This window comes from Leucoraja erinacea, chromosome 6 (genome assembly GCF_028641065.1).
Source record: "Leucoraja erinacea ecotype New England chromosome 6, Leri_hhj_1, whole genome shotgun sequence".
Taxonomy (NCBI): Eukaryota; Metazoa; Chordata; class Chondrichthyes; order Rajiformes; family Rajidae; genus Leucoraja; species Leucoraja erinaceus.
In genome coordinates this window covers 3,155,415-3,169,211 of record NC_073382.1, presented here as the reverse complement: position 1 = coordinate 3,169,211, position 13,797 = coordinate 3,155,415, and the positions used below count along the sequence as shown (strand labels likewise).

The window sequence follows — 13,797 nt, the reverse complement described above, 5'->3', positions numbered from 1 at the left end:
GCTATTTTTAAGAGCCCTATCTAGCTCTCTCTTGAAAGCATCCAGAGAACTTGCCTCCACCGCCCTCTGAGACAAAGAATTCCACAGACTCACCACTGTCTGTGAGAAAATGTGTTTCCTCGTCTCCGTTCTAAATGGCTTACTCCTTTTTCTTAAACTGTGGCCCCTGGTTCTGGACTCCCCCAACACCGGGAACATGTTTCCTGCCTCTAGCATGTCCAAGCCCTTAATAATCTTGTATGTTGCAATCCAAGCCCTTAACAATCTTAGAAATTCCAGAGTATACAAGCCTAACCGCTCCATTCTATCAACATATGACAGTCCCGCCATCCAGGGAATTAACCTGGTGAACCTACGCTGCACTCCTTCAATAACAATAGTGTTGTTGCTTGTGAGCAAAGCATCAAGGCAAATTCCTTGTGTGTACACATACTTGGCTAATAACATTTATTCAATTCAAAGTTATTCAATTCAATCTAGGAAGCAGTAGATGGAGAAACAGAGAATAGTGTCTACGCACGAGGCAGGGTGGGAGGAGGTGTGGGATAACTGTTAGAGTCAGGGGAATTAAGGCAGGAGACAAATGAGAAACTAACATAAAACCACAAGCTCAGGGAAACCTGTTAAATGCAACTATTCAAATACTCACCATTCAGGCACACAAACATTTTAATGCATTTGGCAGAAAATAGAAAAAAGAAAGCAAACTTTTAAAATGTATTCATTTTTCAAGGACGTGAACTCTGCTAACAATGCCTGCATTTATTACCTACCCACTGAGTGCCCCAATTAAAGAGGCTTCACAGGCCATTTCAGAGGTTCACAGTTAACCATTATGGTGGGTCATGAGTCGCAGAGTCCAGATCGGGTAGAAATAGCTATTTTTCCCCCAAATTAAATGAGGAATAATTTTGGGATGACACCGTGACATGGCTTGAAGAACTGACAGCTCCTTCAATCTGGGTTCAATCCTAAACTCAGGCACTGTGTACAGTTTGCATGTTGTTTCTGAAACTGCATGGGTTTCCTCCAACATCCCAAAATTGGTAGGTTAATTGATCACTGTAAACTGCTAAGAATATAGAACAAATACAATGAGACTTAGCGTAGGATTAGCATAAATATGATTGATGCCCCACTGATCATGGTGAAAACTATGAAATGCTCAAACTATGAAATATTCAAAAATAACTAACCTTTAATTTACATTTCTTCCTGGTTCAGCACTATCCCCAAAAGCTACATAGTATGATGTGTGCTAGCAAAGCAAATCCAAGGTTGGAGCTGACATTTCCAAGGAATGTAATCATCATTATATGATACATTCACCATGGGGAACAACAGGCTTACGGGCCATGAATTCCATTATGTTGATAGAGATATTATTCAATTTCATTGCTTAACAGCACTATTTAACATTCTAAGCGCATGAAACAATTTCACTTGAAAATAAATCATCTAAAGCAACCTTGCTAAACAGTACAAATGTTATGTTGCAATGAGCCGTCACGGTTGTGTTTCAATTTCTTAGTCATAATAGACCGCAGCTGGAGAAGGGCATTCTGCAATGAATGCATTTAGAATATTTCTTCTGTGCCCTACAGCCTAAGAAAAATGTTACTTCCTGCAAGTGTGAGCAAATAATGATATGGCAAAGGCAATAAGACATCTGAGAACTCAGGGTTGGTGGTGTGTCTCCTTACTGAGATTTAATGATCAAAAAGGTCGAAGGATAGCAGATGGAAGTGCGAATTAAGAGCCACATTAGACAAAGAGTCAGCTAACTACAGGTTAAGCTTGGAATAAAAGCCAGGCAAAAGAAAAAAATAAAATGAATCACAACTTGGAAAATAATCCGAAGAAATATTCACCGCCGAGAATAATTTATCAATTCTTAAACTGTTCCACTTCAAACTGAAAATTGTTTGATATTGCAGGTAGGATGTTCTGTTATTAGTACTATTAATTGCTTTATTAAGCAACTGTGCCAGCAGAAAATCATCAAATCTAGCTTACCTGCAAAAAAGGAACAGCAGAAACCAGCTCTGTAACTGACAATCTGCTAATGCATATAAACACATTAGCACTATTGCGATCTCCCGGCAGCACCGGAGCTGCCGACTGCAAGGGAATTCACGATCATAGGGGAATCCCCGACCTGGTGGAGGATCGCAGGAACAGTAAGTACTGTACCTGGAAACACCTGGGAGGCCTCCATGGTGTCCGGAAACGTGGCCAGGGGGCAGGAGGACAAGTCAGACTGAAGCGCAGGGGACTACAACCCAATCTCCCTACCATCCTACTAACCAATGTACAATCACTGGAAAATAGAGTGGAGGACTTAAGGTCAAGGCTGCTTTACTCAAGGGAGCTGAAGGAAAGCTCTGTGTTCTGTTTCACAGAGACATGGCTCACCCCCAGCTCCCCTGACTCAGCCATCCAGCCTGAAGGTTTCTCCATCCATCGTATGGACTTTATGCAGGCATCCGAGAAAGGGAGAGGCGGGGGCGTCTGCCTCATGGTCAACTTTTTGTGGAGCTCAGAAGTAGCAGTTCTGTCTAACTCCTGCTCTCCGCACCTGGAACATCTGACGGTGAAGTGCGGCCCCTTCTACCTCCCGAGGGAATTCACCTCCATCATCCTGACCACAGTCTACATCCCACCCCAGGCATACGTCCGTCTAGCACTGGAGGAGCTGCACCCCGTGGTCAGCAAGCATCAGACAGCGTACCTCGAAGCTTTTACCACTATAGCCGGGGACTTCAACAAAGCCAACCTGAAAAAATCACTCCCAAACCATCACCAACATGTTGCCTGCAGCACCAGATGATCAAACACCCTTCACTACTGCAACCTGACCATCAAGGATGCCTATCGCTCTATCCCTTTCCCTCACTTCGGGAATTCCGACTATTCAGCGGTGCTGCTTTCTCCTGTATTCAGGCATTAACTGAAGAGCGCATCCCCAGAGGTGAGGACTGCACAGAGCTGGTCTGGGGAGGTAGAAGAACTACAGGACTGTTTGGAGTCAGTAGACTGGGCAATGTTCAAGGACTCAGCAACAGACCTGAATGAACACGCCACAGTCTTTACAGACTTCATAAGGAAATGTGTGGTGGGCTGTGTTCCTACTTAAACCTTCCGGGTGTTTCCTAACCATAAGCCTTGGATGAACCAGAAGATCCTCATTCTTCTAAGGACTAGATCCCGGGCATTCAGGTCTGGTGACGCAGAGATCTACAAGGTCCAGATACAATCTTGACAAGGCCATCAAAAAGGCCAAAAGGGATTTACGCTCAAAGCTGGAGGATGGGGCGGATGTTCGGCAACTGTGGCAGGACTTGAATGCCATCACCTGCTACAAGGCAAAACCAGGAGGCAGCTCAAGTGACAGCGAAGCATCACTCCCTGACAAGCTCAATGTGTTCTACCCACGCTTTGAATGGGAGAACACTGATGTGCCTTCCCGAACCGCCCTACGCCCAGATACAGTCACAGTCGCTGATGTTAGAAGATCCTTCGGGGGGTGAACCCTCGGAAAACGCTTGAACCTGAAGGTGAACACAGTCGAGTTCTCAAAACCTGTGCACACCAATAGGCTGGAGTTTTTGCAGACATTTACAACCTTTCATTCTGAGGTACCCACCTGCTTTAAGAGGGCATCAATAATACCGGAGCCCATGAAGAGTAAACTGACGTGCCTCAATGACCATCGACCAGTGGCGCTGACGTCTGTGGTGGTGAAGTGCTTTGAGAGGTTGATTATGGGGCATATCAATTCCTACCTCAACAAGAACCTCGACCCACTAGTTTGCCTACCGTCACAACAGATCAACGGAGGATGTGAGCACACTGGCTCTTCACTCGGCACTGGACCACTTGGACAATAAAAATACTTACATCAGGCTGCTGTTTATAAACTACAGCTCGCTGTTCAATACCATCACCCCCTTGAAGCTAGTTACCAAGCTCACGTATACACAGACGAGTCAGTTCGAATTGGCAGAAATAGTTCTTCCTCATTCACAATCAGTATGGGAGCACCTCAAGGCTGCATGCTCAGCCCCCTGCTCTACTCACTCTATACTCATGACTGTGTTGTTGGACAAAGTGCGAACTCCATCTTCAAGTTCGCCGATGACACCACTGTTGTTGGATGGATTACAGACAGTAATGAGTCAAGAGTATAGAAGTGAGTTTGGCAGATTGACCAAATGGTGCCAGCACAACAACCTGGCTCTCAATATTAGTAAAACCAATTAACTGATTGTGGACTTTGGAAGAGGAAGTTCATTGGCTATATTTAAGAGGGAGTTAGATGTGGCCCTTGTGGCTAAGGGGATCAGAGGGTATGGAGAGAAGGCAGGTACGGGATACTGAGTTGGATGATCAGCCATGATCATATTGAATGGCGGTGCAGGCTCGAAGGGCCGAAGGGCCGAATGGCCTACTCCTGCACCTAATTTCTATGTTTCTATGTTTCTAAGACCCACTATCCTGTTAATATCAGGGTCCAAAAGGAGTAAAAAACTTCAAATTCCCGGGCGTGCATATTTCCGAAGATCTTTCCTGGACCCAGCACACTGATGCAAATATAAAGCACATCAACGCCTCTACTTCCTGAGAAGATTAGAGATAACAGTATGTCAAAAGAGGATTCTCTTGAACCTCTACAGGTGCACAGTAGAGAGCATATTGACCGGTGCATCATGGCCTGGTTCTGCAACTTGAACGCCCAGGAGCTGAAAACACTGCAAAAAGTTATGAACACTGCCCAGTCCATCACAGTCTCTGATCTCCCCACCATCAAAGGGATTTGTTGGAGGCGCAACGCAAAAAGGCAGCCAGCATCATCAGAGACCCACACCATCCTGGCCACACACTCATTTCACTCCTGCCATCGGGAAGAAGGTACAGGAGCCTGAAAACTGTAACGTCCAGGTTCAGGTACAGCTACTTGAGGTTGTACGTTTAATAGCCATCAGGCTATTAAACGTACAACCTCAAATAAGCTTGGAATTACAATAGACTATTTTTATTATTGAACCACTATGTGTGGTGGTGTGTGTGTGTGTGTGTGTGTGTGTGTGTGTGTGTGTGTGTGTGTGTGTGTGTGTGTGTGTGTGTGTGTGTGTGTGTGTGTGTGTGTGTGTGTGTGTGTATGTGGGTGTACACTCAATTTTTTTTCTCTCTTGTTTATCATATTGTTTATAGTGTACTATGTTTACATATTGTGTTGTGCTGCAGCAAGTAAGAATTTCATTGTTCTATCTGGGACATATGACAATAAAACACTCTCGACTCTCGATTAGGAAAAGGGAGATGCAACGAGACCTGGGTGTCATGGTACACCAGTCATTGAAAGTAGGCATGCAGGTGCAGCAGGCAGTGAAGAAAGCGAATGGTGTGTTAGTATTCATAGCAAAAGGATTTGAGTATAGGAGCAGGGAGGTTCTACTGCAGTTGTACAGGGTCTTGGTGAGACCACACCTGGAGTATTGCGTAGAGTTTTGGTCTCCTAATCTGAGGAAAGACACATTCTTGCCATAGAGGGAGTACAGAGAAGGTTCACCAGACTGATTCCTGGGATGTAAGGACTTTCATATGAAGAAAGACTGGATTGACTCGGCTTATACTCGCTAGAATTTAAAAGGATCTTAAAGAAACTTACAAAATTCTTAAGGGGTTGGACAGGCTAGATGGGGAAGTCCAGAACAAGGGGTCACAGTTTAAGGATAAGGGGGAAATCTTTTAGAACCGAGATGAGATAAACATTTTTCACACAGAGAGTGGTGAATCTCTGGAATTCTCTGCCACAGAAGGTAGTTGAGGCCAGTTCATTGGCTATATTTAAGAGGGCGTTAGATGTGGCCCTTGTGGCTAAAGGTATCAGGGTGTATGCAGAGAAAGCAGGTACAGGATACTGAGTTGGATGATCAGCCATGATCATACTGAATGGCGGTGCAGGCTCAAAGGGCCGAATGGCCTACTCCTGCACCTATTTTCTATGTTTCTATGTTTCGACTCGTCTTTATTTAACTCTCTCTGCCAAGTTTGACGTACAACACCAGAAAGTTCTCAACAAAATGAAGTTTGAGGGCGAATTGGTTCTACTGGGTTTTGTAGATTTGCAACTCAGGATTTCTCCATAAACCTGGATTACATTGACTGATTTGCACAATAACAATAGTAACATAAACACACTGAAACTTTGGCAGCAAGATGTAGCTGCTTTCATTATACATAGGCATTTTGCTCAGCATACAGAGTACACACTGAAATACAGGAACACCAATTAAACCAGTGTTAAAGGGGCCATTATTGCATTATAAATAGAGGCATGAAACCAACAGTACTGATGTGCTGGGAATCTGGCATGAATCCCTGCTTTCTCATTAGCTATGCCAAGAACCTGAGTGCTGGGAAACTGATGCAAATTCAGCAATGAACCATCCCCCATGGCTTAGTGTGAAGAGGCTGCCCACAGGGGTTAATGTTGAGTGGGTCAAGGCAAAAGGGTGAAGTTACTTACTAAGAGACTAACCAAAACACCCTGTTCTACATTGGCTGGCGGGAAACAAGCCGCTGTTGTGTCTATGTGTTTGACAGACTACTTGGTTCTTTCATCACCAACTTCCATCGTATCCAACACAAGGTGAAGTGAACTTCTTTAGGATTTAGCCTGCCCACCAATATATGGAGTCAAGAGTGTTTTAGTGTCATATGTCCCAGGTAGGACAATGAAATTCTTGCTTGTTGCAGCACAACAGAATATGTAAACATAGCACATAACACGAGAAGAACAAAAAAGTTCTGTGTGTGTATACACATGCACACATACTCAATCTCAATAAATAATAAACATGGTGCAATAATAATGATAAGTCTGTTGCAGTTCAGAACTTATTTGTTGTCGTGTTTCATAGCCTGATGGCTGTAGGGAAGAAGCTGTTCCTGAACCTAGACTTTACAGTTTTCAGGCTCCTGTACCTTCTTCCCGATGGCAATGATGAAATGAGTGTGTCGCCAGGATGGTGTGGGTCGTTGATGATGTTGCCGGCCTTTTTATAGACAATAGGTGCAGGAGTCAGGCCATTCGGCCCTCCGAGCCCGCACCGCCATTTAATGTGATCATGGCTGATCATCGCCAATCAGTACCCCGTTCCTGCCTCTCCCCATATCCCCATATCTTTAAGAGCCCTATCTAGCTCTCTCTTGAAAGTTTCCAGAGAACCGGCCTCCACCTCCATCTGAGGCAGAGAATTCCACAAACTCACAACTCTCTGTGAGAAAAACTGTTTCCTCGTCACCATTCTAACTGGTTTACCCCTTATTCCTAAACTGTGGCCCCTGATTCTGGACTCCCCCAACATTGGTAACGCGTTTCCTGCCTCTAGCGTGACCAAACCCATAATACGTTTATACGTTTCAATAAGATCCCCTCTCATCCTTCTAAACTCCAGAGTATACAAGCCCAGCCGCTCCATTCTCAGCATTTGACAGTCCCTCCATCCCGGGAATTAACCTTGTAAACCTACGCTGCACCTCCTTAAGGTTGAGGCAACAACTTTGATAGATCCATTCGATGGTGGGGAGGTCAAAGCCGGTGATGGACTGGGCAGTGGTCGCAACTTTTTGCAGTCTTTTCCGCAACTGGACGATCAAGTTGCCGAACCAGGACACGATGCAACCAGCCAGTATGCTCTCTACTGTGCACCTGTAGACGTTCAGGAGAATCAGAAGTCTGAAGAAGGGTTACAAACCTAAACGTCGCCTATTTCCTTCGCTCCAAAGATACTGCCTCGCCCACTGAGTTGCTCCAGCATTTTTGTCTACCGTTGATTTTCCAGCATCTGCAATTCCTTCTTAAACGTTACTGAGGATGAAGTGTTTCTGCCAATTCAAACAGACTGTGGTCTGTGGATGAGGAATTCGAGGATCCAATCGCAGAGGAATGAGCAGAGACCCAGTTCCGTGAGCTTGGTAACCAGCTTTTTTTTTTTTTTTTTTTTTATCAAAAAATTTATTCATTATTAAAAAATAATATTTACACTACAATAAAACAAGCCAGAACCCACCACCATAAATACAATACAAACATATATCCATAATAAACTATTATACAATTATGATACAATCCTTATTGAGGATACATTCAACACCCTGCGGAGCCCAGCGGTCCCGGAACTCCCTCAGGGTGCCCACAGACACTTGGTAACCAGCTTGGAGGGGATGATGGTATTGAACGCCGAGCTGTAGTCTATAAACAGCCTGACGTAACTGTTTTTATTGTCCAAGTGGTCCAATGCGGAGTGGAGAGCCAGTGAGATTGCATCCTCCATTGACATGTTGTGACGGTAGGCAAACTGTAGTGGGTCGAGGTTCTTGTCGAGGTAGTTGATATGCCCCATAACCAACCTCTAAAAGCACTTCATCACCACAGACGTTAGTGCCACTGGTCGATAGTCATTGAGACACGTCACGTTACTCTTCGTGGGCACCAGTATTATGGATGCTTGTATTTGTTGCTTGTCCCGACCAAAGACCCACACTCACAGTACAAGCCAGGCTACAGCCTTTAACAGTCACTCCCCTCATCACCAGACCTCGCATGCAGCCTTTCCACACTGAGCCTTGGGCTATTCTTTGCTGTAGGAACGCCATACATTGTATACTTTGGGTATGCAGCAAAGAATTTCAGTGCCTAGTCACATGTGACAATAAAGTATTCCGTTCCACAGAGAGGTAGTTCATGCCAGGTTACCAGCACAGCTGACGGAGAGCAGAAGTTCGCATCAGGTGCCCAGCACAGCAACACACAGCTTTAATGGATGTTGTTTGTTTTTTAAAATGCATATGTATGTTTGGACCAGAGGATCAAGAACACTTTTAATAGATCAATGATCTGCATGATACAAATGTATGAATTTGGTTGATGCTCCTTTAATGCTAATGACATATTAGTGATATGTAGGGATGAATTGTACTATTTTAAAGCATTCAATTTAAGAGGAATTACTATTCTTTGGTTCAAAGAAACTTATAATAACACAATCAGTGGCAGGAAAGAGGCCACTGTACATTGTACTGAAGATAAAAGGCATTGCAGATGTTGGAAAATAGAACAACAAACGGGAAGCTGGAAGAACAGTGGACCAAGCAGCATCTGTGGAGCCAAAAGGTGCAAGTCGACATTTCAGTTGAAGACTTGCATCAGGTCTCAGCAAGAAGGGAAGACTGACGAGGAAGAGGAAAGATTGCCAGTATATAACAATATAAGGGGTGGGTGGTGAGGGTGGAGGAATGAATTGGGAATAGAGGAAGGTAGGTGATAGGTGGTACCAGATGGGGAGGAGACGAGGAGTGACTGGAACCAGGTGGGGAGGAGGATGGATTTGACGCTGGCAAGTGAATATAGTGTGGTGGATGTGCTGTTTTGTTAACCTGTGTGCTAGGATCACTAGAACATAACAAATGATGTTGAGTCTTTATACATTTTGTGTAGCAGTCAGAACTCGTTTTTACATGATTACTAATTGGGCTGATTTGTATCATAACCCCAAGGGATTTCTACATACCAACACCAGCACTGATCACACCAGAATCTACGGGGTTGCTCAGAGTAAACAACTGCTGATTTAACACATAATAGATGCTAAAGCCTGGAAATTTGATGTTTTTAAGAATAGATGAGAAAACAGATTTATTATAATCATACTTTATTAGCCAAGTATGTTTAGCAACATACGAGGAATTTCATTTGCCATATAGTTATCATACCAATAAAATTCAACAGAACACACAAACATTTTAACATAAACATCCACCAGTGACTCCTCCACATTCCTCACTGTGATGGAAGGCAAAGAAAAGTTCAATCGCTTTCCTTCTTTCTCCTCCCGCAGTCGGGGGCCTGGAGCCATCTGTTGATGGGGTGATCTTGGCTCCCGTAGCCGGCAGTCCGGCCCTCCTCATCAGGGTGATCAAGCTCCTGCATCGGGGAGGGGGGGGGAGAAGGAATCTCAGCTCCTCCGCGCTGGGCGATCTGACCCCGGGTCGGGGCTGGTCAAAACCTTCTGCATCGTTTGGAGATTTCCGACATCGGTCTCTATCCAAGACTGCGAGCACCTCGATGGTGAAATCCGCAGGCCGTGTGGTTGGAGCGTCCATCCCAGGCAAGGGATCGGTGCCGATGGTAAGTCCACGTCCCCGCGGCGGGGCTCAAAGTCAGTCCCGAGAAAGGCCGCCAGCTCCATGATGTTAGGCCGCAGAGCGACCGGAGATACGATCCAGAAAACAATTGCATCTCCATTTAAGAGATTGAAAAAAAAAAGTTTCCCCCGATCCACCCCATTTAAAACACACCAGAGAACACTGATATTTATGTACTATTTATTTATATGCTAACAAATTTATGTACTTTGAAGGTGCCATCACAACATTTAAGAAACATTTAGACAGGTACATGCATGGGACAGGTTTAGAGGGATATAGAACAAACACAGGTAGGTGCGGCTAATGTAGATAGGCCAGGCGGGTCGGCGTGGCAAGTTGAGCTGAAGGGCCTGTTTCCATGCTGTGTGACTTCATGTACCATGTAAAATTAATTACCCTCGTATTCAGAAAATGAAGTGGGTTTTACCAAGGATGGACAAGAAGGAAAAAGGATCTCATTTTTAATTTAAAATCTGAAAATGGGAATTAGGATTGCTAAACTCAATCATAAACGGCAGATTGAGGAGCATTTCCATAACAACTCTGACCCCAGGCGCATGTGGCAAGGAATCAAATCCCTTGTCGATTACCAGAAAGTTAACACCCCTCTCCCAGACAACGCCACCCTGCCTGACGAGCTAAACCACTTCTATGCTCGCTTTGACCGGAACAAAACCCCAGCCATTAAAGTTGCTCCACCCCCGAATGAACAACCGCTCAGCCTCTCCACCTCTGCTGTACAAGATGCACTGAGCAAGGTGAATGAGCGCAAAGCTGCCGGCCCCGATGGCATCCCTGGCCGGGTGCTTAGGGCATGTGCTGGACAACTATCCCCAGTCCTCGCCGACATTTTCAATCTCTCACTGGCCCAGGGTGTTGTCCCCACTTGCCTCAAGACATCAACCATCGTGCCAGTGCCCAAACAGTCAGCTACAGGGAGTCTCAACGATTTCCACCCAGTGGCACTCACCCCTGTCATTGCAAAGTGCTTTGAGCGGCTGATCTTGGCTAACCTCAAAGCCTGCCTCCCCCCCACACTGGACCCCCATCAGTTTGCCTACCGGACCAACAGGTCTACAGAGGACGCCATATCGGCGGCCCTACACTCTGCACTGACCCACCTGGACTACAACAACTCCTACATCAGGCTGCTGTTCATTGACTTCAGCTCTGCCTTTAACACCGTCATCCCCGCCAGCTTGATCATCAAACTCAGTGGACTTGGCATCTCCACCTCCCTCTGCAACTGGACACTGGACTTCCTCACTAACAGACCACTGTCTGTTAGGGTCAATAACCTCACCTCCTCCACTATAAAACTGAACACCGGAGTGCCACAGGGCTGTGTGCTCAGCCCTCTCCTCTACTCCCTCTTCACCCACGACTGCATCCCAAAGTACGGATCCAACGCCATTATTAAGTTTGCTGACGATACCACGGTAGTAGGACTGATCAGCGACAACGATGAGTCAGCCTACAGGGAGGAGATCCAGCACCTGACAGCCTGGTGTGCCAACAATAACCTGGTCCTCAACTCCAAGAAGACGAAGGAGATTATTGTTGACTTCAGGCAGACCAGAGGAGGCAGTCGTACCCCCAACCATATAAACGGGACGGAGGTGGAGCGCGTCTCCAGCTATAAATTCCTCGGAGTACATATCTCGGAGGATTTGTCCTGGTCCCTCAACACCTCCAAGCTGATCAAAAAGGCACAGCAGCGCCTTTACTTCCTGAGGAGGCTCAAGAAAGCCCACCTGTCCCCCCGGATCCTGACCAACTTTTACCGCTGTACCATAGAGAGTATCCTGACCACCTGCTTCACGGTATGGTACAGCAGCTGCACTGCTGCGGACAGGAAGGCACTACAACGGGTGGTGAAAACCGCGCAGCACATCATCGGTGCCCCGCTCCCTGCCATGGATGCCCTCCACCGAAAACGGTGTCTGAGACGGACTGGGAAGATCGTCAAAGACCCCTCACACCCCAACCATGGACCGTTTGCCCTCCCCCCATCAGGGAGGCGGTACAGGAGCCTCAGGTCACGTACTAGTAGGATGAGGAACAGCTTCTACAATAATACAATTACATTGCTGAACTCGGAGTCCCGCCGATAGATTTCTCCGGCCCCTCCGTCCCCATTGTTTAATTATTCTGTATTTTTTGATTAATCTGTATCTTCTCTCTTTCTATTTTTTTTTTTTAATTTCTTTATGCACAACTACTACGGACTGACGCAAAACTGCATTTCGTTGTACTCATACTTGTATTTGTGCGATGACATTAAAGTTGAATTGAATTGAATTGAATTTATCTCATTTCAGTTATTTGTGTAATATTCCTATTTCCAGACGTTGTAAAGTTTAAATCTTAGTTATGTAACATCCAAACACAATTTTCTGAATTTCCACTGCATTTGGGTCAGAGTTCCATCAAAAGGTGCTTGAAAAAAGGCCCAAAAGTTTTCAGGCACATTTTTTTGTCAGCGCATCTCAATAAACTCAGCATTTATTCCAAAACAGTAAAGCATAATAGACAATATTTTATATTAATTGTGAAACGTTTGCGATGGTTTACTTACTCATCTGACATTGTCCTTACTGCTGGCAATATTCTTGAACCGTTTCTTGATTTGCACCTTGATTAGGGCAAATGGTTCCTTAGTTTTACCACGTAACAGTCAACTACCTGAAATGAAGGAAAATATGGAAACGTCAGAAGCAGCATCAGCACAGATAACTTGCATTCCACCTACGGCAAATTTCAAATATAAAATAGTCAACAGAACAGAACAATATACTTTGGGGACAAAGTCCTAAAACATGAACCCAACTGTGATTGTTAACTGTTTTGATTCACTGTTTTGAATAAAATGCTATCAATGATCAAAGGTCACTGGTCAATTTTATATGCACATATTTCAATGTACAGTATAATTCACAAACTCTGAAGTTAGATTATTAAAATAATTGATCACACTCGTACATTATAAAAAAGGGTTGGAGCAATTCAGCAGATGAGGCAGCATCCCTGAAGAAGATAGATATGTGACGCTTTGGGTCAGGATCGTTCACACCGATTACAAGGGGGGGGCAAGAAAGCTGGACAAGAGACAAGTCGGACAAAGTGTGACAGATAATAGGTGAACACAGATGAGAAAGGTTTCTGATGGGCAGATGGTTGAACAGAAGCTAGAGATGAAAAGACAGAAGGTGTGAGACAAAAGTTTCCAAAATCTATTAAGAATAGTGACAGAGAGCATAGAAATATTATCCTGGGCTGAATATTTTGATGTAAGTAAATGTTCCAACTGAACAACTGCCAATAAAAATGAAAGTTCACAGAATTTAAGGCAACTTATAAAAATTAGATAGAGAGTTGGTTTGGACATTAAATAAAATAAAAGGAATTACTACATTGGGAGTTTAACTGAAGGCACCTCCCAATGACTTCAGTAGGCCCTAAGCTCACAACAGGTAAAGAAATTAAGAGTTGCATTTTTAATTTTGTTGATAACAGCAGGTTATCAAATATAGGATGGAAGGAGAAAGTTTCAAAGGTGTATCATAAGCTTAAATGTGGAGG

At 44.7% G+C, this 13,797-nt stretch overlaps 1 protein-coding gene across 1 annotated transcript in view; it reads right to left on the bottom strand.

The window, feature by feature from the left end:
- cyfip1 (cytoplasmic FMR1 interacting protein 1) overlaps positions 1–13,797 on the bottom strand; it is a 96,766-nt gene that overhangs the window by 65,997 nt on the left and 16,972 nt on the right. The window contains exon 2 of the mRNA XM_055636492.1: positions 12,794–12,900. Within this exon, the coding sequence (XP_055492467.1) occupies positions 12,794–12,804 (11 nt within the window). The 5' untranslated portion in view covers positions 12,805–12,900. The remainder of the gene's footprint in view (positions 1–12,793; positions 12,901–13,797) is intronic.